General features: G+C 48.5%; 4 protein-coding genes across 10 annotated transcripts in view; 2 read left to right on the top strand and 2 right to left on the bottom strand.

Moving 5' to 3' along the window:
* Positions 1-9916, bottom strand: part of LOC144932580 (stromal interaction molecule 1-like) — a 33179-nt gene extending 23263 nt beyond the window's left edge. For 2 of the 4 annotated variants that reach the window (XM_078856793.1, XM_078856796.1), the window contains exons 1-2: positions 9690-9916; positions 8954-9048 (exon numbers count right to left, since the gene is read on the bottom strand). In XM_078856793.1, the coding sequence (XP_078712919.1) occupies positions 8954-9026 (73 nt within the window). In that variant the 5' untranslated portion in view covers positions 9027-9048; positions 9690-9916. Of the gene's footprint in view, positions 1-8953; positions 9069-9217; positions 9448-9689 lie in introns of all 4 variants that reach the window. The other 2 variants (XM_078856794.1, XM_078856795.1) reach the window with 2 other exon arrangements.
* Positions 9917-12216: 2300 nt separating this feature from the next.
* On the bottom strand, positions 12217-14292 carry NUDT1 (nudix hydrolase 1). Its single transcript, XM_078856185.1, has 3 exons — positions 14079-14292; positions 13194-13339; positions 12217-12855 (listed from the first exon to the last, which is right to left on the bottom strand). Exons 1-3 carry the CDS (start codon positions 14225-14227, stop codon positions 12689-12691), a joined length of 462 nt encoding a protein of 153 aa, XP_078712311.1. The 5' UTR covers positions 14228-14292; the 3' UTR covers positions 12217-12688.
* MRM2 (mitochondrial rRNA methyltransferase 2) lies at positions 14289-15397 on the top strand. The gene has a single exon (XM_078856184.1). The coding sequence runs from the start codon at positions 14289-14291 to the stop codon at positions 15132-15134; it is 846 nt and encodes a 281-aa protein (XP_078712310.1). The 3' UTR covers positions 15135-15397.
* A 1161-nt stretch (positions 15398-16558) lies between these two features.
* SLC25A38 (solute carrier family 25 member 38) lies at positions 16559-22101 on the top strand. Of its 4 annotated transcripts, none has more exons than XM_078856789.1 (8): positions 16559-16885; positions 17449-17573; positions 19536-19620; positions 19772-19845; positions 20322-20427; positions 20506-20674; positions 20904-21067; positions 21407-22101. In XM_078856789.1, exons 1-8 carry the CDS (start codon positions 16871-16873, stop codon positions 21527-21529), a joined length of 861 nt encoding a protein of 286 aa, XP_078712915.1. In that variant the 5' UTR covers positions 16559-16870; the 3' UTR covers positions 21530-22101. The 4 variants fall into 4 exon arrangements, with proteins under 4 accessions (XP_078712915.1, XP_078712916.1, XP_078712917.1 ...); XM_078856790.1 differs by lacking the exon at positions 16559-16885 and adding an exon at positions 16904-16989; XM_078856791.1 differs by lacking the exon at positions 16559-16885 and adding an exon at positions 16923-17009.
* Positions 22102-22200: the final 99 nt, after the last annotated feature.

Here is a 22200-nt window from a genome sequence, read left to right as displayed (position 1 = left end):
AAAAGCTGTTGAGGCATGTGGTGGCTGGGCATGCGGGCTACATGACCCACCAATGCAGCCTTGTCTGCCGGAGGAACTCTCCGATGGGACTTTGTCCAGATCTTTTTTGCACACACAGACACAGGTCACATGCGCACGCAAACACACCCCAAACACACACACTCCAATGACAACGATCCCATCAATCCTCAACATCTGTTGATAGGCAGGTGAGTATACAACAGCCTAGCACTCACCACCTCCCAATCATCGCCTCCACACTCAGGAATGAGCCACTCATTTTTTTAAAAGTTATCCTGCCCTGACTAAATCACTGTGCACCCCTCGTTGTAACAGGAGCCTGTATTCCCCAGTTCTCTAGCCGGTACCGGAAGAGCTCCGGACCGCGGAATGGCAGTCTCTCTACCCCAGTGAGCGTTGAAATATTCCACGTGGCCAGCTGAATCAATTAACTGCCGCTTTAAGAAGCTCTTGAAAGTGGGGGCGGGGATTTAGTCTGCTGGCTCTACCATATTGATTTGGCTAGAAAACAAATGGATGCATGTTCTCTCAGAACCTTTGACACATTCTTACTTGGATTTTTGTTCTTTGGTCGTTTGATAAAGGAAATAAATGAAAATGGGTTACCAGCTCCTCAAACTGGACCAGCCAAACACACATTCATCCACAACCACCCAGAGCCAAAAATACAGAATCACACAAACCCAACCGCACACACACCACTAAACATGCACCATTCCATATACTGCTATACACTTACAGGCCTGTCAACTCACTTATTACCAAGTGTGACGTGCAATTGGGCCTCGTCAAACACTCACACGCAAAACACAGCGCAATCAGCTTTACACATGCACATATCGCACGCAATCAGACTCATACAAGTGACCAAAAAAAACCTGCTCACTCAGAACCTCCTCCACTCACTCATTCTTCCTGCTGCAACAATTTACAGATAATGCATCTTCTTTCCTCAAACTTAACAGTCCTGCACTCATACACAAAGATTCCCTGTGTAGCCTTAACAGCCTGTCGGGGCAAGTGCTATTAGCAAGCACCTATGAAGGCTGGCACAGCACATGAGGAGGTGGGTGGCCAGCACCACGCCTGGCCACCTTTGTCTCCCCAGTGGCGATCTTTACACACTCAACCAGGTACTCATTTGAGGCTGAGGCGATCTCGAAGAGGCCCAGGACTGGTTCAGATAATCGTCACTAGTGTTGGCCATGAGCGGGAATCGAACTCAAGCAGCCAAATTCATACTTATATACACACACACCATCTCATACAATAATCCTCCATTTAACCTTGGACTGTCTAAGAAAATGCTGTTTGTAAGCACCTATTTAGGCCAGCACAGCACAAGGGGGAGGTGTGTTTTCACCAGTTACAAGTACAACCAGACACACAATGGAAAACATAGCCAGGCAAACACCTATACAGTCACACAGCCACACATTTAGAGGCACAGTTACATGCATTAAACTGCAAAGACAATAACACAAACAAGGGGGAAAATATTCTCATATTTTGGTGCTGGCAAAGGAGGTCCCATGATGTAGCTGCTACTCACCCTGAGCTCTCATTACGCTGATAGTGCATTGTCTTTGTGCTGTGTACGCCTTTTGGCGTCCACCGTTTTGAGACTAGGCTCAAAAGAAAACTTCCTCGAGAACAACATCGACGGGCCTAGTATCTCCAGGTGTGCACAAACATGTTCTGTCTTAGGCAAACTCAGCCTAAAATGGGTGGAAGGTACTTGTGTTTATGTATTTGGTCAAGAACAAATGAACACTGGTATATTGGAGCCAAAGGTAACCTTGTGGTCACGGTGCTGGGCCTACTGTTACCTCTATATGTGTTTTGATGTACATGTTTGCATTTCAGCTCATACACATTATTGACATATCTTCAACCAGGTGAGCGCTCATTGTACAAGTACAGTCCTTTTGTCACTCCACTGCTGAATGAGGGCCTCACAGTGCCAAAGGTGTTAAACCAGAGGAAGCCTTTTTGGCCAGAGGACGCCTTTTGGCCAGAGGACGCCTTCTGGCGCCTTTGGCGTCCTCTGGTCTAACACCGTTTGAAACTAGGCTTCAAAGAAAGCGGTCTCTGGTGTGGACCAATCAGTTTCAAAGACAATGCATATATTATCAAAGTGTTTTTTGTTTGGATTCTGACCACAAGTATTGTGGTTAATGCAGACATGATTCCTTGTAAAAGATTTCAGTATGGTTTTTTAACATCTTCTTAACACCTGTTTGTTGCCAGAAAGGGGAAAACCTATTCTCACAATAACACATGTATAAAACTTTACACAATCATTCACAAGCAATTACAGAGCACTATATAGTATACACGTGGACTAATTAATTGTTGCTCCTTCAGAGATTACAAGCAAGTAGAGGGGCAAAAATACAGTCATGCCTGGCTTTCCTCCTGTTGAAAGAACATTCAAAGAAATGGCTGTTTTTGGATGTCTGGCCTCAATCAGGACATTGGTACAAGTCCTGAAGAAAGCCATGCTCTACCACCAAACTATAAAAATGTATTCTGAGCAAAACACATTACAGACCGAGTTATTTTATTTAGTTCTATAAAACCACTTCCTAAAGAAGGCAAGCCGCAATCGTGCCAAGTTTATTATCGCGTACCAAAAAACACAGGATGGGAATGCTTTCTTATCACCGCAATAACAACACTGCAAGGTAAATAACTGAAGACATATGTAAATTAAGTACCGTTTTGAAAATGCTCCTTGTTTTGGTATTGCAGCGTTTGTCATTAAGTGATGAGAATTGTAAAGTATATTCAGCATGTGTTTTTACTCCACTGGCAAATTAGACCGAGATATTTGACGTAAAAAATATTTTCTTTTATTGTGGAGCCCGTATGAAATTACAGCAGCACACACACATCGACTCAGGTTTCGAGTTACATGTATGCACACTAATGCAAGTGTATAAAGTACACATTGCGTTAAAATGCTGTCTATTATTTATAATGACGTACAGTATGCACGTTTACAGAAATGATGTACGTGCTGTTGGATACTAAGACATAAGAGTCATTTACTTATGCAGTGAAATTTCTCTTATCTGCCCTCATGTTTCTGTTTTCCTACATCTGTACTGCCCCATCGATCTGTGGACATTCCAAGTACTGGATAAAAAAAACACCATTCTTTCTATAATTCACATTCTTTACAAGATAAGTGGCATGCACCAGAAGTTGCAGCAAATTAATCCTATTATCTGCGCTTACCGAATTGACCCAGAAATACATAATTCATCTTAATAGTGGATATGATACAGTCATCTAAGCTCTCATGAACCTTGATTAAAAAAGACACAGTAATCTCTTGCCAACTGAGAATGTTCCAGCTGCGAGATTTGAGTATACGCGGATTTACTTCTGAAAACCTGTTGACCAACCGCGGCCTGGAAACGTCAGCATCCACGGGTAAGCACGGTGTTAAGGAAGTCAAATGATGTGTGTATTACATCACAGCATGACATAATTGTATTGTGTGACGTTATAAAAGACATACTGTACCAATAAAGTTATTTAATTTTCTCTCCTGATTCCGGGAAAGGGTTAATTTAGCCCTTAATCATGGACCCCAAGCGTGCCGTAAATTGTGAAGGCCAGTGTTTGCGTCTGTGGCCCAGAGGAAGAGCAGGAGGTTTGGCTGAGCCCCTCCCACATCATCTCCTTGTCGTCATCGTGAATATTAAAGGTATGTAATGTTATTTATCTTTTATTACGTTATTGTGTCATGTACTGTATTTTATTCGGTGTTTAGTTAATAAACAGGAAACTTAATTAAGCGATGACGAGTCTAACCCCCGCGGTTGGCAAGGGATTGCTATATTGACACTTTTTATAAAAATGGACATTACAATGAGATTGCATAAAAACAAAGTAGTATCATAGACTATAAAATAAGTTAAACAAGGAAGTACACTCACAAAGGCTATTCAAGGTAAAACATGAAACGTATGTAAAGCATAGAGATCGATGCATGCTAGGAATGACAGTGACATGGATCAGAGAACAAATGCAAATTGGATCAATCCTGCCGACTTAAGAATAGTTGGCTTTGGCAGGACGTGAAATGGCAGCTAAAGGCGAGAACATACCCAGGAGGACCACTACTGCAGAGATAGAATTACAAGATCGGCTCACGTGTAGGAACGAGACGGGTTGGGGTACATCGCATGATAGTGAAGGATGTTGACAACATGCGGTGGCCTTCTTCCAGCATTGAATAGAATATGGCTGATGATGCTTATAATAAAACAAAAAAATTCAGCACTTTGTTAACTTACTTCTGAATGAAAGTTTCTTCATGCTATGTTAGTCTTGCGGATTGTTTGACAAAACTTCACCAAGCTAATAAGTGCAGGTTGGAACCCACTAACAGGTCAGATATGATTCACCATTTATGTGGGCGGGAATCAAATGCAGGTAACCAGGATAAAAGTGCATTCCCACTAATCTACTTGCCACCACTGCACCCTTAATCTATGCTTTACTGTATATAAAAAAAATCTGAAAATAGTAATACAGTATTACAATTTAGGCCCCAAAGAATTACACCCAAAGGTTGGTTTCCAATCGCAGTATAGGGCCAGCCGAAAGTTCTACGTAGCTTTACGTCTCATTCCAAACACAAATACACTTTTTTTTAAAGAATCAAGTAATTTGCCTCCGATAGGCTGCGATATCTTGTAAATACAGGCAGACCTCGCTTAGCACTTAAAATGCGTTCAAAGAGAAGGGAGCACGAATCGAAACAGCGCTAAAAGGGGTCATTATACCATCCAAACATCTGGCTAGTTGTATATATAATGATAAGTTCCTAACAGTGTTGTCTCTTTCGTTTGAGCAAAATATGAGGGCTTCATTGGGGTATCGGTAAAAGTGCGAATAATACAAATGGTAAACATTATTTAATACGTAAAAATAATAATGAATGATAACATCAGTAGTACAGTGATACCTCGGTTCACGAACGCTTCTGTTCACGAACAACTCGGTTCACGAACAGAAAAGTTCATAAAAATATGCTCCTGTTCACGAACTCCGCTTCGGTTCACGAACAGGAGCCGCGGCCATTTTAATGCTATTTCCAGGCTGTCACATGGTCGTGACTTCCTGTAGGAAGATCGTGGAGAGAAGAAGAGACACAGAAAGAAGTACTGTGAGTACTGTGAAGACACTTTCAGTGACTTTTTGCTTTTTGGTGTGCTTTTTAGCACATACAATACTGTACTGTACTACTGTACTGTACAATACTGTACTTACTGTATTGTACAGTTCACCCGTTTGAGTGCTTACTGAAGTCATCTCAAGCAAGGTTAGTGTTCTCTCTTTATACATTACTATACTGTACAGTACTAATGTGTATTGTAATTTGTTTCATATTTTTGTGCTTCAAAAACCAAAAAAAAAGGTCAGAACGGATTAACCGGATTTATATTGAACCCTATGGGAAAATGTGCCTCGGTTCACGACCAATTCGGTTCGCGACCAATTCGGTTCGCGACCAGAGTCAGTTCACGAATTAAGTTTGTGAACCGAGGTATCACTGTATATCCTTTACTCATGAGTGCATTCTACCGTACTCCTCCAAGGGATCCATGGGGGAGCTGCTGCGCTCCAAATCTGGATCATTCTCAGAGAAAAGCTCCAGGAACTATGTGATCTTCGTGATGTACTCAGTCTACATTTCTGTGGTGAGGTTTCTTTTAGGTGGAGCCTGAGACCAGAGGTTGCAAACGGGTTTTGATTCCTTACCCGTACCCGGCCACACCAGGGTCGCAATTGGGTACCCGTACCCGTACCCTACCCGATACCCGGCTACCCGTACCCGGCCGGGTATCGGGTAGGGTACGGGTACCCGATTGCGACCTCTGGGATGAAGCCATGTTGCAGGCGCGGGTGGGTTGATTCTAGGCACTTGAATTGTGAGAAGAGACAAGACGTTGGGAAATGAGTGACAAACGGTTACTCACCAGTGACTCACGGCTTACCCGTACCCGTACCCGGCTGCACCAGGGTCGCAAACGGCTACCCGTACCCGGCCGGGTACGGGTAGCCGGGTATCGGGTAGGGTACGGGTATCGGGTACCCGATTGCGACCTCTGCCTGAGACTCTATCCTGGTCTTGTGAGGTCTCACCTCCCTCAACAAATCGATTATTTAAAATGGAATGGTGACCACAGCTTAAGTCGCTGTGAATGGCAAAGTGAATGATGTAGGCGGGTACATTTCCTCGTCTGGCACTGCTTTGTGTTCTCACTGGTAAGCGCTTTGTAGATATTTTTATTGAAATAAACATATTGGCCTACGAAAAACTATCTTTGTAATGACTTACCTTGAAAAACACGAAAATATTCAATTGGTTTTAATAACCATAGAAAATAAACATAAATATTACAGTTTTAAATAATCTCCATACATATAAAAGGCAAAGTTGTGATTATGTGTGTCTGTTCAAAATGTTTAGCGTACTTCCCGACATGCAACAAACTTGAAATTTGCCATGTGGGTACTTTCCAGACTGTACACCATGCAAAAATTATTAAAATAGACTTTTGTGGGTTTTTTTGGGGGGGGGGGGGGGAGCTCAATAATGCATATATTGTTTGCACGGCAAGTGAGCTGTGACGTCAAATCTGTCACGTGACCTGCGCATGTGGAAGCGTAACGCATTGTCGTGTAGTGGTTAGCGCACCGCGCTACGAACCCGTCGACCCGAGTTCGATTCCCGCTCACAGCCACCACCAGTGACGATTATTTTAACCGCTCCTGGCTGGGCCTCCCCTAGGTCCACTCAGCCTCAAACGAGTAACTGGTGTGGTGTGTGAACATCGCCACTGGGGAGACAAAGGCGGCCGGGCGTGGTGAATCCAAGTCCCGGGCGAAGCCGGGTAGTAAAGCTGGTAGTTTATAAATGAACTCAGCTTAAATTATGATGCTGCACATGACTTTATCTCATCATTTTATCTCATCACTTTCTTTCTCTCGATGCAGTCAAGTAAAGTTCCAGATGCGATTCGCGAATAGCCAAAATCGCGGATAACAAGTTCGCGAATAACGAGGGAATACTGTATACAGCAAGTATTGAAATGTATATGGGCAATGTAAGCATTGTATCAATTTGTTTTACATTTCAGCATGAAGTTACCAGTTTGCAACATAAAAAAACAACTCAGTTGAATACAAATGAAGACTGTGCCTGAACATTTTATAAATGAGGAAACAAGGGTTTATTTTAATATGAAATCTTAACTAGATAAAAATGCATGAATATTAATATTACCATACTGTTGGTGCGCAAAACAAATGCAAGGAGTTGGCCAAACATTTAGTGCTGGGGAGGCCCTCAGGTTAAATAAGTTATGTTTTCATGCCATTAGCTCCACCACCTCTTACCATCCCATTCAGATCCAGAAAGAGTTACACAGTTGACACCTGAACTTCGAGATCGGCTCTTACAGCCTCATCACAATTATGGTGTTTTGCAGATGGCCCCACTAATATTAGGTGGGGCACACATATGTGCCCCCTGTTTACTGTGATAGAACCACCACTACCAATACTAATGTACATCTATATAGAGCATGTGTTGTAAAACGCATCAACACTATCAGTGAAAATTTACATGAAAGGTACGAGGCCAATGAGGAACCATGCACTTCCAAAGCCAATCATGCAAAATGTCACCAAATGGCCTTCCTAGGTCAAGCATATTTTAAAAACTTCTAAAAAAAGTTTAAACTTAGAAGGCCAATGACAATAAACATCTTTACAACTGGAATAATAATGTCTCTCGTGTGTGTGCCTGTTAGTGCATAGTGTAATATTGACATACGTGTGCCAGTTATACGATATGGACTGGGATAGAACTCAGTGGGTAAAGATTCAAATCCCCGAAAGTTACATTCAGGTGTTCTGATCCCAACTGTGGTATGGAAGGCACAAGTGTCCCTTCCAAATAGGCAGAATGAGTAACACCTGGATAAGGCATCACAAGTGGATGTCGTGCGAAAGGCGAGACTGGCCCACATCATAAAAGTGTGGAACTCACACCACCAGCTCAAGATCAAGAAATGGAATCACCACCACAGAGCTATGCACACCAGTCAATAAGCTATTCACAACCACACACACACATTAACAACACCCTTATGCACATCTACGGCAAGAGATTAGAAACTACCGTTTAGAAACTACCGAAACTACCGTTTCTAATCTAATCTCTTGCAACCACACACAGATGGAGACCAAAATGCTAATTGGTGGGGACCTTACCATGGTGCTTGTGCCAGGCTAGGTGCATTGAGGTAACACGAATTTGGTAAATTAACGGACTGTTAGAGCAAGTGTTGTCAGCTAGTACCTATGAAGGCTGGGACGGAACACGAGGGCGTGGGTGGTCAACACCACGCTCGGCCGCCTTTGTCTCCCAAGTGCTGATGTTTACACACCGCGCCAGGTACTCATTTAAGGCTGACTCTACCTAGGAGAGGCCCAAGTCCGGTTAAAATATTTAACACTCATATTAGGGATGAGCGGATTTTGTAGCAGTGCGCTCACCAGTGCGCCAGTTCTCCACGATCCGTACACAAAGACAAAGATCTCCCGTGTAGCCTGAACAGAATGTTGGGGCAAGTGCTGTAACGACACACGAGGGGGTGGGTGGCCAGCAACCACGCCCGACCGCCTTTGTCTCCCACATTGAGGCTGAGTCGACCTCAGGGAGGCCCATGACCGGTTCAGAAAATCGTCACCACTGGTGTTAGTGGCCGTAGCGCAGCGCGCTCACCGCTACTACACCACCAATCGACACCACCAACACGGAAACTATCGCTCCCCATACCCCAATAATGACACGAAAGAAGGCAACAACTCCACAGACACACCACCCCTCCTCCCTCCTCACCTTCACTCCGTTTCTCAGCACAGCCCAATGCCAGCATCAAGAGACACGTCAGCGCTGCCTCCCGCATATCCATGTCGAACCCAGATCTTCAGACTTTAGGGCGCACACACACACACTGAAATAAATACACGACTATAATACACAGCATAGAAATGCCTAAGTACACATACAACCCAAAACAAAGACACGTTGATATGCATACACGAATACATTGGCACGAATGAAAAAGCACATACACGCTAACACTATGGCACAATGACATACCAACGCATACACAGTGGTCGCAGCAGCTATTCGCCACCAGGTGATGGTGATTTCGCCACACCGATGCCGGTGCCCCAGGCGAAGTTGCCCCCCTTCAGACGAAGATCCTCCACGTAGTCTGCGAGCACCTATGAAGGCCGCTTCGGCATACGACGGGGTGGTGTGGCTAAGACTACGCCCGGCCGCCTTTGTCTCTCCAATGCCAGGTACTCATTTAATGCTGAGTCGACCTAAGGGAGGCCCAGGACCGTGAGCAAAAAATAAAAACTCGGGTCGCCGGGTTCGTAGCGCAGCGCACTGACCACTACACAACCGCTCCTCACTCAATGACACTGACACGCACACAAAGATGACCGTATAGACGTACAGACTGTTGGGGAATGGTGTGGTTAGCGAGCACCTATTATGGTCAGCACACGACCACACAAGCGCACACCCTGAAACTCGCACTTCCCGCTTCTCTGAACCTCACCTCCAAACTCGCCCCGGTCTAGAAACCGCAGTCCAGCAGAGTTCAGCTCGTCATGAAGACCCGTACGTCCACTGACACGGGCACAACAGGCGGCAAGACCAGGTAATGGCGCCTGATGGAACTCTGGGGCTTATAAACTCAACTGCGAGGGAGATCAAGTCCACGCGAACATGACAGCGATTGCCGCCGCCAACAGAGAAACCCAAGAACCCTAACTACGCCCCCCCCTCTCCCAGAGAAATCCAAGAACCCTAACCACGCCCCCTCTCTAGCAGAGAAACCCAAGAACCCTAACCACCCCCCCCTCTACCAGAAAAACCCAAGAACCCTAACCACGCCCCCTCTCTACCAGAGAAACCCAATAACCCTAACCACCCCCCTCTCTACCAGAGAAACCCAAGAACCCTAACCACCCCCCCCTCTACCAGAAAAACCCAAGAACCCTAACCACCCCCTCTCTACCAGAGAAACCCAATAACCCTAACCACGCCCCTCTCTCTATCAGAGAAACCCAAGAACCCTAACCACCCCCCCCTCTACCAGAAAAACCCAAGAACCCTAACCACGCCCCCTCTCTACCAGAGAAACCCAAGAACCCTAACCACGCCCCTCTCTCTATCAGAGAAAGCCAAGAACCCTAACCACCCCCCCCTCTACCAGAAAAACCCAAGAACCCTAACCACGCCCCCCTCTCTACCAGAGAAACCCAAGAACCCTAACCACGCCCCCCCCTCTACCAGAGAAACCCAAAAACCCTAACCACGCCCCCTCTCTAGCAGAGAAACCCAAGAACCCTAACCACGCCCCCCTCCCTACCAGAGAAACCCAAGAACCCTAACCACCCCCCCTCTCTACCAGAGAAACCCAAGAACCCTAACCACGCCCCCCTCCCTACCAGAGAAACCCAAGAACCCTAACCACCCCCCCTCTCTACCAGAGAAACCCAAGAACCCTAACCACGCCCCCCTCCCTACCAGAGAAACCCAAGAACCCTAACCACCCCCCCTCTCTACCAGAGAAACCCAAGAACCCTAACCACGCCCCCCTCTCTACCAGAGAAACTCAAGAACCCTAACCACGCCCCCCTCTCTACCAAAGAAACCCAAGAACTCTAACCACGCCCCCCTCTCTCTACCAGAGAAACTCAAGAACCCTAACCACGCCCCCCTCTCTACCAGAGAAACCCAAGAACCCTAACCACGCCTCCCTCTCTGCCAGAGAAATCCAAGAACCCTAACCACCCCCCCTCTCTACCAGAGAAACCCAAGAACCCTAACCACGCCCCCCTCTCTACCAGAGAAACCCAAGAACCCTAACCACCCCCCCTCTCTACCAGAGAAACCCAAGAACCCTAACCACGCCCCCTCTCTTCCAGAGAAACCCAAGAACCCTAACCACGCCCCCCCCCCTCTACCAGAGAAACCCAAGAACCCTAACCACGCCTCCCTCTCTGCCAGAGAAATCCAAGAACCCTAACCACGCCCCCTCTCTTCCAGAGAAACCCAAGAACCCTAACCACGCCCCCCTCTCTATCAGAGAAACTCAAGAACCCTAACCACGCCTCCCTCTCTACAGAGAAACCCAAGAACCCTAACCACGCCCCCCTCTCTACCAGAGAAACTCAAGAACCCTAACCACGCCTCTCTCTCTACCAGAGCAACCCAAGAACCCTAACCACGCCCCCTCTCTACCAGAGAAACCCAAGAAACCTAACCAGACGCTGTCTTTCCGACAGACTTGTTCTTCACCCGAGGACGGCTGCATGCGTTATGGCCGAAACGTCGTGAGAATTGTATTTTATCATGTTTTTATTTTATTTCCCTTCTACGTGATTTTACCGAAAGAACCAAGATGAACCCAAACCACGCCCCCCTCTAACAGAGGAACCCAAGAACCCTGACCACCCACATCTTGAGTGGCACCACGGTGCTTTTGCTGACGTGTTTCGTGCTTTGTACAGTCGGAAACGCGTTTCTCTCAAGATGCTGTCACGCAAAGGCAATGAGCGTCATTAGGAAGTGGGAGGCACTGTGATTGGTTAAGGGGGGAGTTTTTAGGGCCTTCGTGTGCCACAAGCTAAGAATAAAATTAATACTCTTTGGTTCTTTCGGTAAAGTCACGTAGGTAAAAATAAAACAAATCCACACAATCTTCATCAGGTATTTTATTTTTACCTACGTGACCTCACCGAAAGAACCAAAGAGTATGGATTCCTGCAGTCACGAAAGCTTCAAATCAAGAAAAAAATTCAGTGTTGACATCCACCTCTCATCGTTCCCGTTGTTGATGATTGTCTTGCACCGACAATAAAACACCGTTACACAACGCTCACCGATTGTGAATCAAGGCTCAAGAGAGACAAGTTAAACAACTCGGGGAGTGGAGCAGCAAGGAGAGTGGAGTAGCAAAGTTCTATAATAAGGATTAATAAAGACATCAACACGACAGTGCTCGTGTAAATGTCTCCACGTTTTCCGTGCTTCGGTTGTGCCCACTCACAAGACTATACCTACATGTAGCCGTGTTTCACGTGTGCTGACAAACTCATGAGCTTTATTTTCACATTGCATCAGCTTAAATATACAATATTACAGAACATATTTCAAATGCATGCATATTGTATTGCGTTGTGGTCCAGGTTATTTTGTAAAATATCATTTTGGTTTCAATTCGTCCTCACTTGGATTACATAGTGTAGAAGGAATGTTTATATAAAAGCTGTGCTGAGATGAAAGTTCACAAATTATTCAGGCACCACTTACGTTTGCAGCAGTGAATACTATACAGTATGAAAAAACAATGCGATTACACCAGAGTTCCTCTACCCACCGCCCACACAAATGCCCCATTATCACAAATATCTACAACCTCTGCTAATATCTCAGCTTCAACAAACGGTTCTCCAAAAGCCGACTTGTTAACCGCTCGAAGCAAGTGTGACATTGGCAGGTGTGTCTGGACCTCGTCTAATGTTTACGAGCACTTTCTTGCCACAACCCTTATTCCACAATCTCCAGGCTGTGTTCCAAGATGGTATTCATGCCCTGGAACCGAAAGAAGCCGCTGAACTTCTGTTTCTTGAGCAACATCGGAAACCAGAGGTGGTCGTCGGGCCACATCTCCGAGAAGGGAACCTTGTCCAGGTCAAACCACTGAGGGCGCATTTCTGATGGAAGGAATGGGGGTGCAGTACAAGTGTCACACAGGGAAGCAACTTCAAGGTGTTCACTGATAACAGGTGCTGGAGTCGCTGTGTTGCGGCGATTGATATTATTGCGGCGATTGATATGATTGCGTTTTCAAGTGATGCAAGTGGAAGGAAAGAGATCCAAGAGGAAGGCAGAAAAAGAGGTGGTGCGATGCGGTGCGATCGGACATGAGATGGCGCAAGACAGGGCAGTGCGGAGAAGATTGGCAAGGACAGCGGACCTCACATGAGTGGGAAGAACGCGTGGAAGAAGAATAAGATGTTACTTTGTTCCACGAGACTGCCCAGTGACTCACCATCTGACTCGCTGGGCTCCCCGGTGAATGCGTCAGCCCGGAACACGTGCACCTCCATCAACTCAGGTTCCCCAACGAATTCGAACGTCAACGTGCCGGCCTCAATGAGCTCCTGAGCCGTGATGGAGCACTCCTCCCAGAGCTCCCTGCAAAAACACACACCTCCACTCTCAACTATTCGCACACCTCCACACTCACCTCTTCACATAGCTCCTCACATCCTCTAATGCAACTCACCCCCACACTCACCTCATTCTCCACCCTCTTCACCACACACGCCAACCCTCACACGCATTGTCACTTGAGACAGATCCACCTCATACCCTTCCATACATTCTGCAAGTCATTAGACACCTCAAAACACCTTACACCTCAACACGCGCTCCTCCAATTATATATTTCTGCAATTTTAACGTACAGTACTATAGTATTTTTTTTAAACATTAAATAACTAATTACGTACTTTAACATGATTGTTAAATTACAAATGACTGTCACCTCCCTGCCCGCACACGTGTTTATGAGTGACAAATATAAACTTTGCTTGCTGACCTCTCGTCTCACGAGTTAGGTACCATGCATTAGGGTTAGGGCCATGCGCTAATGTTTAGTTATGTGCGTTTAGAGTCAAGCGCCCCCACACCAACTTGACTATAATCTGGAGACAACGTTTAGCGTTGGGAATTATACAACTACTGTATGCGTTCCAGCTGTGTGATGGCAAGTGCCAGTGGTTATGCTTGGCACAGGTCACATCCGCTCAAACAATCCCTGCGCCAACCCACCAATATCATCCCACCTATCTCCCTCATCCTTTTCCCTTTAACACAGATCTCCCCCTATCTCCCCCCCTTCTGCTACTCCAGCCCACCCACCCGCCCGTACCGCTTGGCCGCCTCCCGCACGCTCTCTCCCGGCTGCACCTTCCCCCCGAACCCGTTCCAGCGCCCAGCGCCGAACCCGCGCTTCTTCATCCCGAGCAGCACCCGCGGAGGACTCAGCACCAGCACCAGCGTGAAGAGCCGGCGCGACATCGCACGGCCACCCCACAAAATCCACACCACCCCTCCACCCACGTGGCGCCAAGCGGAATGAATGAACTCGCGTGACCCGGAAACGGCCACTTCCGGCGGCGAGGCGTGTCGATTGCGCAACGAGGCCATGGCCCACGGCTTCCCCGTGTGTCTCCCGCGCCGCGTGGAGTCTCTGTGCAGGGCTCACGGGGCCCTACGCGGCCCCACGCCGCGCCGGGCCCTGCACGCCCCGAGCTCGGCCCCCCGGGCGCGCTCGGGGGCCGCGCAGATTTGGCTGCAGAGGCAGCGACGCGACCCGTTCGTGCGGCGCGCACAGGAGCTGGGGCTGCGATGCCGCAGCGGATTCAAGCTGGCGCACATGGACGAGCAGCTGCGTTGGCTGCAGCCCGGCAGAGCCGTGCTCGACCTGGGGGCTGCGCCGGGTGCCTGGAGCCAGGAGGCTGCGCGCAGGGTGAACGCGACCGGGGTCCTCCTGCCCGGTGCCCCGCGGGGGTTCGTGCTGGGTCTGGACCTGCTGCCCGTGGAGCCGCTTGACGGAGTCTCGTTCCTGGGCGGCACCGACGTGCGCGCCGCAGACACCGAGACGAAGGTTCGCGCCCTGCTCCCGGGCGGCGCGGCGCACGTGGTGCTGAGCGACTTGGCGCCCCGGGCGAGTGGAGTGCGCGCCCTGGACCATGAGCAGAGCCTGGTGCTGTGCTGGGCCGCCTTGGCGCTCGCCATCGTCATCCTGCGGCCAGGGGGCCACTTCCTCTGTAAATTGTGGGATGGCGCGAGCAGCGAGGAGCTCCGTGGCCGGCTCCGTGCCACCTTCCGCGAGGTGCGGGCACTAAAGCCGCCCGCGAGTCGCCGCGACTCGGCCGAGTTCTACCTGGCGGCCAGCGGCCTCAGGGCGCCAAGACGCCCGTGACCCTCTCGGCCCTCTTGGGATTCGCGTCAAATCAAATCGGCTGTGGATCCGTGGGGGTTATGTCAACTCGCTTTGCCAGGGATATCATTGCCGTTTGGTTAAGTTGTGGCCATGCGAAACTGTAATGGGTTTTGATGCGCTGCAGACAACCGTGCACGTGGCCAAACGCACGTGGCCAAACGCTGCAGATGCCCTCAATTTAGCAACGTGTCCTGACACAAGGTAGTGGGTGCATTAGCATAAAATACTGTGCAATTTCTCGTCGTGTGGATAAATAAATGCTTTATTTGTATCTCGTGTGGGTGTATATATGCCTAATTTTCTTAAACAACATTCGTGTTTAAACGGTATCGAGCAATAATGTCACTTCAACGCGTTCTTAATGAAATGTTGACAAGCGTTCTCAAATTCCGAACAGGTATAGAAGCAGCAGTGCTCACTCAACCCGCCAATAATTAACGCGTGAACAATCGCCCCGTCGTGAATTAACATGAACAATCACTCCCTTGAATTAACAGGTAAGACAATTGGACCATCACGTGAACAATAATTATTGCCGCGTCGTGAATTAACGTGTGAACAATCGCCCTCTGCCATGAATTAACACGTGCACAATCGCCCCGTCGTGAATTAACACGTGGACCCCCCACTCCCCATCAGTACGTGAACAACCCATTCCCACGATGAACACGTTGACTCCAACCCCACATGAGTGAACATATGAACACGTTGACTCCAACCCCACATAAATGAACACGTGAACACCCATCACCGTCAACGTGCCTCTGCCTCTACACCACCAATATATGATCTTTATAGCGGTTCCCCGGGGTACCAAATAATACAGAATGGCCGAGGCAATTAAATACTTTATTTCTGGTACACTTTTTTTCCCAGGGGTGTAACTTCACTCCATGACTGGGCTACCACTCAATCCCAAATCGGTGCCACTCCGAACGCTCTCAGCACGTGGCACACCGTGATAGTGCATCGTGAGCACAGCTCGTCCAGATGAGTCGATTGCCACATCGCCGACCATCAACACAGACTACAAATGACTGCATCACGGCAGAGGTCGCAACTGGGTACCCGATACCCGTACCCTACCCGATACCCGGCTACCCGTACCCGCCCGGCTGGGTACGGGTACCCATTTGCGACCCTGGTGCGGCCGGGTACGGGTAGGCCGTGAGTCACTGGTGAGTCACCGTTTGTCACTCATTTCCCAACGTCTTGTCTCTTCTCACAATTCAAGTTCCTAGAATCAACCCACCCGCGCCTGCAACATGGCTTCATCCCAGAGGTCGCAATCGGGTACCCGATACCCGTACCCTACCCGATACCCGGCCGGGTACGGGTAGCCGGGTATCGGGTAGGATACGGGTACCCGTTTGCGACCCTGGTGCGGCCGGGTACGGGTAAGGAATCAAAACCCGTTTGCGACCTCTGCATCACGGATATTGTGCAAGAGCCGGGGTACTATGCTACCACGAGGTTCAATTGTCGCCCCCTCTCCACTCCCTTCCCGGTCTCTGGTGTCGATGAACAAGCAGGGAGACAGCGCCGCCAAGCGGGACCACGTCGCCGGCAACTTGTGAACCCCCTCGTCTCTCCCTCACCACCACCACCCCCCTCACCCCTCTCTCTCTCTCGGGGCTATAAACTCTCCACTCCTCTGTCGGGGCCATGACTCCGAGCGACTCTCCGCTTCTCGGCTGCCCTTGCTGCCGAGATTCATGGAGGCAGTAGAGGTGAGGACGGTGGCGGAGGTGGGGTTGGTGGTGAGGCCGGGGACGTGATCGTGAGGCCGGGGAGGTGAGGGTGAGGACGAGGACGTGATCGTGAGGCCGGGGAGGTGAGGGTGAGGAGGAGGAGGTGAGGGTGAGGAGGAGGTGAGGAGGGTGAATCCTCATATAATATCTGGCGATGGCCTTTGAACGTGAGGGCGATGAAGGCGAGTTGACGGTGGGGACGGGGGGAGGAGGCCGTAAACACGCGGACCTCCCTAGGCCCAGTGCAGGCAGAGAGGACATCATCCCTTGCCCGGGAGAGAGAGACCTTCACCTGCTGCTGCTACTACTGCTGCTGCCTCTGCTACTACTACTGCTGTTGCTGTCTTTGCTGCTGCTGCTCCTACTGCCGCTGCTGCTGCTACTCCTGCTGTTTCTGCTGCTGCTCTACTGCTGATGTCTCTGCTGCTACTGCTGATGATGATGTCTCTGCTGCTGCTAATATCTCGCCCTGCTGCTGATGTCTCTGCTGCTGCTGATATATCTGCTGCTGTCTCTGCTGCTGTTGCCCCTCTTGCTCGTAGACGCGCTCTGCGCTGCGCGCCTTCCTATGCGGGGCGCTGAGCGGGTCGTGCTCCACGCTGCTGCTCCAGCCCCTGGACCTGGTGAAGACGCGGCTCCAGCTGCTAAGCGCCGCCAGCCTCCCACGGTGCGACCCCGACAACAACAACAACAGCAACAACAACAGCAATAACAACAGCGGTCATCTGGGACCCCGTCCAAACTATTTACCACTAAAGCCGTGAACCTCGCCGATCTCGTGCACCATCAGGGCCGGTGTAGCTACTTGTGCCACCCCCGACATTATCTATCGATTACGGTCGGCAGCCACACGAGGCCGACTACCTAACAAATAACAAGAGATAGGCTGGCAATGTGCACGTAGAATACAAATAAAAGCTGTTCTTACAGAAGCCGTCGGCCCAATGTCCTTGTGGGACTGCGTAATTTCAGCAACATTGCTTTAGTACAAACCACACTGGTATTGAAACACGCTGTCTCATCGACGGCTAATCGTCGGTGAATGCATCTTACCCACACTAATCGGTTACTAGAGGGGAATGTCTTCGACACGACGACACTTTATCACGACAGTATTAGCGCGCTCCGTCACTTCTGGCAATGAAAGTTGCATTTTGGAGTAACGGGGCTGATGTGTGGATGTTAATGTGTAATCCTCTAAAGTGATTTGGCAGTCCTATTTTGCCCTCAATAAGGAAAATGTTCCCCATTCCTGCCATAAGCCTAATGCCTTAATATCCCTAAAACGAGTCTACCCTCACTTTTGTACCCCTAAACTTTTAAACACATTTACCTCTTCCTCACACATGCAGGCATGGAGCATGAGTCCTGATACTTCGAGGCCATATGGAGCCTAGAATGAGCTGGTTGGATTAGGGGGCCAGGAAATGGACTCAAAAAAGATGATTAACCGGGAGCGAAACTTGGAATGTTGGAAGGATAGCATTAACGCCCATTAGCCGCATGTATATTATTTGATTTTAGGGGTCTTCTTTGTCCCCCCTCTCCTATCCCCCCCTTGTCCTATGTTTCCCTCATTTGGTTGGTTATATTCCCCCTCCCTTATTATCCCCTCCCAATTTAACTTTCCATCTTCTCCCCAAGTGGTGTCCTCGCTTGGTGGGGGTAATGGACCCCTTTCCCCACCTTTTACCTCCCTTCCCCTTTATATGGTTCAGTTGCATCGGCACTGTCCTTCATGAATTGTGACAACCCCGTTATGCAAGCTATGCGTTCTGTATTGGTTCGCGATTTGTTACAAAAAAACACATTTACCCCTTAAACTCATCTACCTGTAGTCCCATAAACCCCAAGTCTGAAATCCATAAAATCCATATACTTTTAAGCCAATTTAGCCTTTAACCCCAACTAGCCATACATACACTAATTATAAAAACGCGTTTATGCCTAAACTCTTCCACCAAACGGGTCTCGAGGCCGGTGATCAATTATGCAACTAACTGCTTTGACCACATTTGAGTAAGTAGTTGCAAAGCAAGGTTTCTGTGTTGAGAAGTGTGTTAAACATTTTCTGGTATTTGGAGTGACTGATTCCTTTGGTGCTGTCAGTTTCGTTAAATTATGGCTTCATTTATTACCGATGGTATTGAAATGCCTGCTGAATGCATTCTATTGGTCAACATTTCTTAATTTACTGCCTCTAAAAAAATAAACAAGATATTGAAGATTCTAACAACCAATCATTGTTCGCAAATGTGCACGTGGTGAAATAATCACTTTGCTGGTCGTGACGCTTAATAGTAAGTCTACTAAGTTTAAGACAACACAGCAATGTACAAAACACACTTGGCCTTATGCATTGTGCAAAAAAACTGCATCGTGGTCCTATTGACTTGACCATCAATAAATTTGAGCAAGTGAGACAGACAACCACACACCAGTTTTTTTCTTAGCAGGACTTATAAGTATAATCACCAATGCTCACTGCTGCAAAGCCTACTGTAAGAAACCAGTTACGGAACTGCTCACAACTCATTGCAGAGACGCCAACATATAAGCGATTCATTTACATGCAACTCAGGTGTGGACCCAGCTTCAATGTGGCCTATGTCGCCCCTTTTATTGCCAGGTCCCCGAGGGTGCGGATGGTGTCCGTGCTGACCCATGTGGTGCGTACGGAGAGCGTGCGTGGCCTCTGGAAGGGACTTGGCCCTGTGAGTCTGCAGGTCCCCGTGGAGTGGACACAAGTATTTGACAACCGCGCACGCATGTGTTTAAAGAGGTTACCGTGGCACAGTCATAGTTCTGTAGCTACGATTCTACCTGCGCTACAAATGCCTGTTTCCTTGTCCGTGTCACTTGCAGTCTCTCGTGCGCTGCGTACCTGGCGTTGGCATCTACTTCTGCACCCTGCACTCACTCGAAGAGAGTTTCTTCAGGTAATATTGCCTTAAAAGGAAAAATAATACATCATAGGTGACATTTCGAGCAATGGCCCTTCATAGCACGTAAGAAAAATATTCACCTCACATAAAATTTAATATTTGCTATGAAGGGCCATTTCCAGAAACGTTGCTTTTTTCCCTTTTTGGGTAGTGTAATTTCTGAATATCTTTAGTTTTTTTGTGATTTAGCACTGCTAACACAATATGACCAAATAATCTCCGAAAGCGAGTGCTGGTCCTATTGGCGACGTAGCTATACATGGGGCCTGAGCTTGTATTTGGGCAACGTTGATACTAAGTGAATTGCACTTATTGGACTAAAGGCTCAGATGAGCCAGCGTGATGAGAACAAGCATCGGGGCCCGATGGCTCCGAGTAGCTTGCGGTGCCCGATCTCATTAACAGGGGTTTGTTGTTGCTCCGTAGAGATAGTGAGTGACGTCACTGGGTCCTGTGCCGTGGGGATGCAGGGATCGTGCTCCATCCGCCCTGGACTCGCTCCTGCTGGGGCTGTCGGCAAGGACCGTATCTGCAGTGTGCATGCTGCCCGTCACTGTTGTAAAAACACGATATGAGGTACAATCACCACCTCGGATAATTTTGCACCCGCGAACACCGTGAGTTTTTGCTAAATGTTGTGTTTTTCCAAGGCAGAGTGGCCGCTTCAAGTACAGGAGTGTGTTCGGAGCACTGAGCAGCATCCGTAAGACGGAAGGCATCCGCGCCCTCTTTAGTGGCTTGACGGCAACGCTCGCTCGCGATGCGCCCTTCTCGGGGATCTACGTCATGATCTACACTCAGGCCAAGCACATGCTGCTACACGGTACAAAACCTTATCACCAGCATCTCCACACTTGGGGTTCTGTTGGGTTTTAAAAGAAGACATGAGTCCTCACCTCGTGTGACCTCCATTAATGGTTGGAAAATTGCACTGGCCGGTCTGGTTGCATCGGGCTCTGTGAAGGCAGGGGTTGCAGAGTGGTGCCTTTACCATGCCAACTGTGTAGCCACGATTCCTGCATCGGGTGCCGACTGCATCTTGTGTCCTGCAGGAGTGGAGAGGGAGGGCCAGGCGCCGACGCGGTTTGCGTGCGGGGTGCTGGCTGGAGTGGTAGCATCTCTCGTCACGCAACCAGCCGATACCATCAAAACCTACATGCAAATGGAGCCTCACAGATTTTCCCACACAGGACAAACTTTTGTGGCCATCTGCAGAGTGAGTCCCTTTTTACATGCACCCATAATGCTGAGCTTTACCTACAGGGATGTTTATTTCCTTCAGTGCACTTGGCAGAGCCCAGTATTCACAGCCCTTCGGTATTGATAGCCACGGTCTCTGCACTTTACTGCATTACCCAATGGAGACAGAGGCGTCATAAGTTGCTGCCACCAAATGAATACAAAACAAGCCCAGCTCGCTTTCCACATCCTCAACGGGTGTCCTTGGCCACAGGATGTAGCTGGGCTCCATAAGAACACTACTGCTCGTGCCGTTTACAGGACCTGACTGCCACCATGCGCATGCTGTGTGCGACTTCCGTCCGCATGTGCACAGAGCCATGGTCTGACAGGTCTCTTCCATGGCGCTGTGCCGCGATGTCTACGCCGCACACTGGTAACAGCCATGGCATGGACAGTGTATGAAAGGATGATGGTGGGACTGGGCCTGAAGACGTGAAACCACCACCATGGCTGCAGCACACCGGACAGTGACTCTCACATGACAGTCTGACGCGTGATACAAGTGCCTCTGACTAACAATGCCACATGACATTAACACACATGACATAATACTGCTTCTCATTGTCACACTGGCATGTGGAGTCAAAGCGATGAGTCTTACACGACCAAAGCGTTCGCTATTTGCACCAATTCCCACACAGGTATCCATGTAACCCAGGCGTCTCACGAGTACTCGCTTGAGTGGTGGTGCTGAACAGACCCACATGACCATGCTGCCACCGTGACAAATCAACCGGCATTTGAATTTGTTCGGAGATAACATTACAAAAGTCACAAGGACTTTGCCAAGCAAGAACGTTCTATATTACTTGGGTAACTTACCAGAACTTGATGCCATCTAGCACTAATCTCGACAGTGTGCAGTTGTGCCTTTTAAATAAAAGGGTCCAATTGAGTATTTAAAAAGCATGTGCGTAATGTTTACAGAAGATGTGATTATAAATACGCAAAAGGATGTTACATTAATGAATGTTTTACCGCTGCTGTACAGATTTCAATAAAGCTAATTTGCCATGCATCTTTGCTGCCTTACAGAAGCAATGTGTATTTAGGGCTCAGTGTAGACTGGTGTTGCTTGGTTTCTACATTGAAAAGTTCGTGGAATTA

This window comes from Lampetra fluviatilis, chromosome 5 (genome assembly GCF_964198595.1).
Source record: "Lampetra fluviatilis chromosome 5, kcLamFluv1.1, whole genome shotgun sequence".
NCBI classification, from domain to species: Eukaryota; Metazoa; Chordata; class Hyperoartia; order Petromyzontiformes; family Petromyzontidae; genus Lampetra; species Lampetra fluviatilis.
The sequence above is the reverse complement of the archived record's forward strand: the minus strand, read 5'-3'. Positions and strand labels throughout refer to the sequence as shown.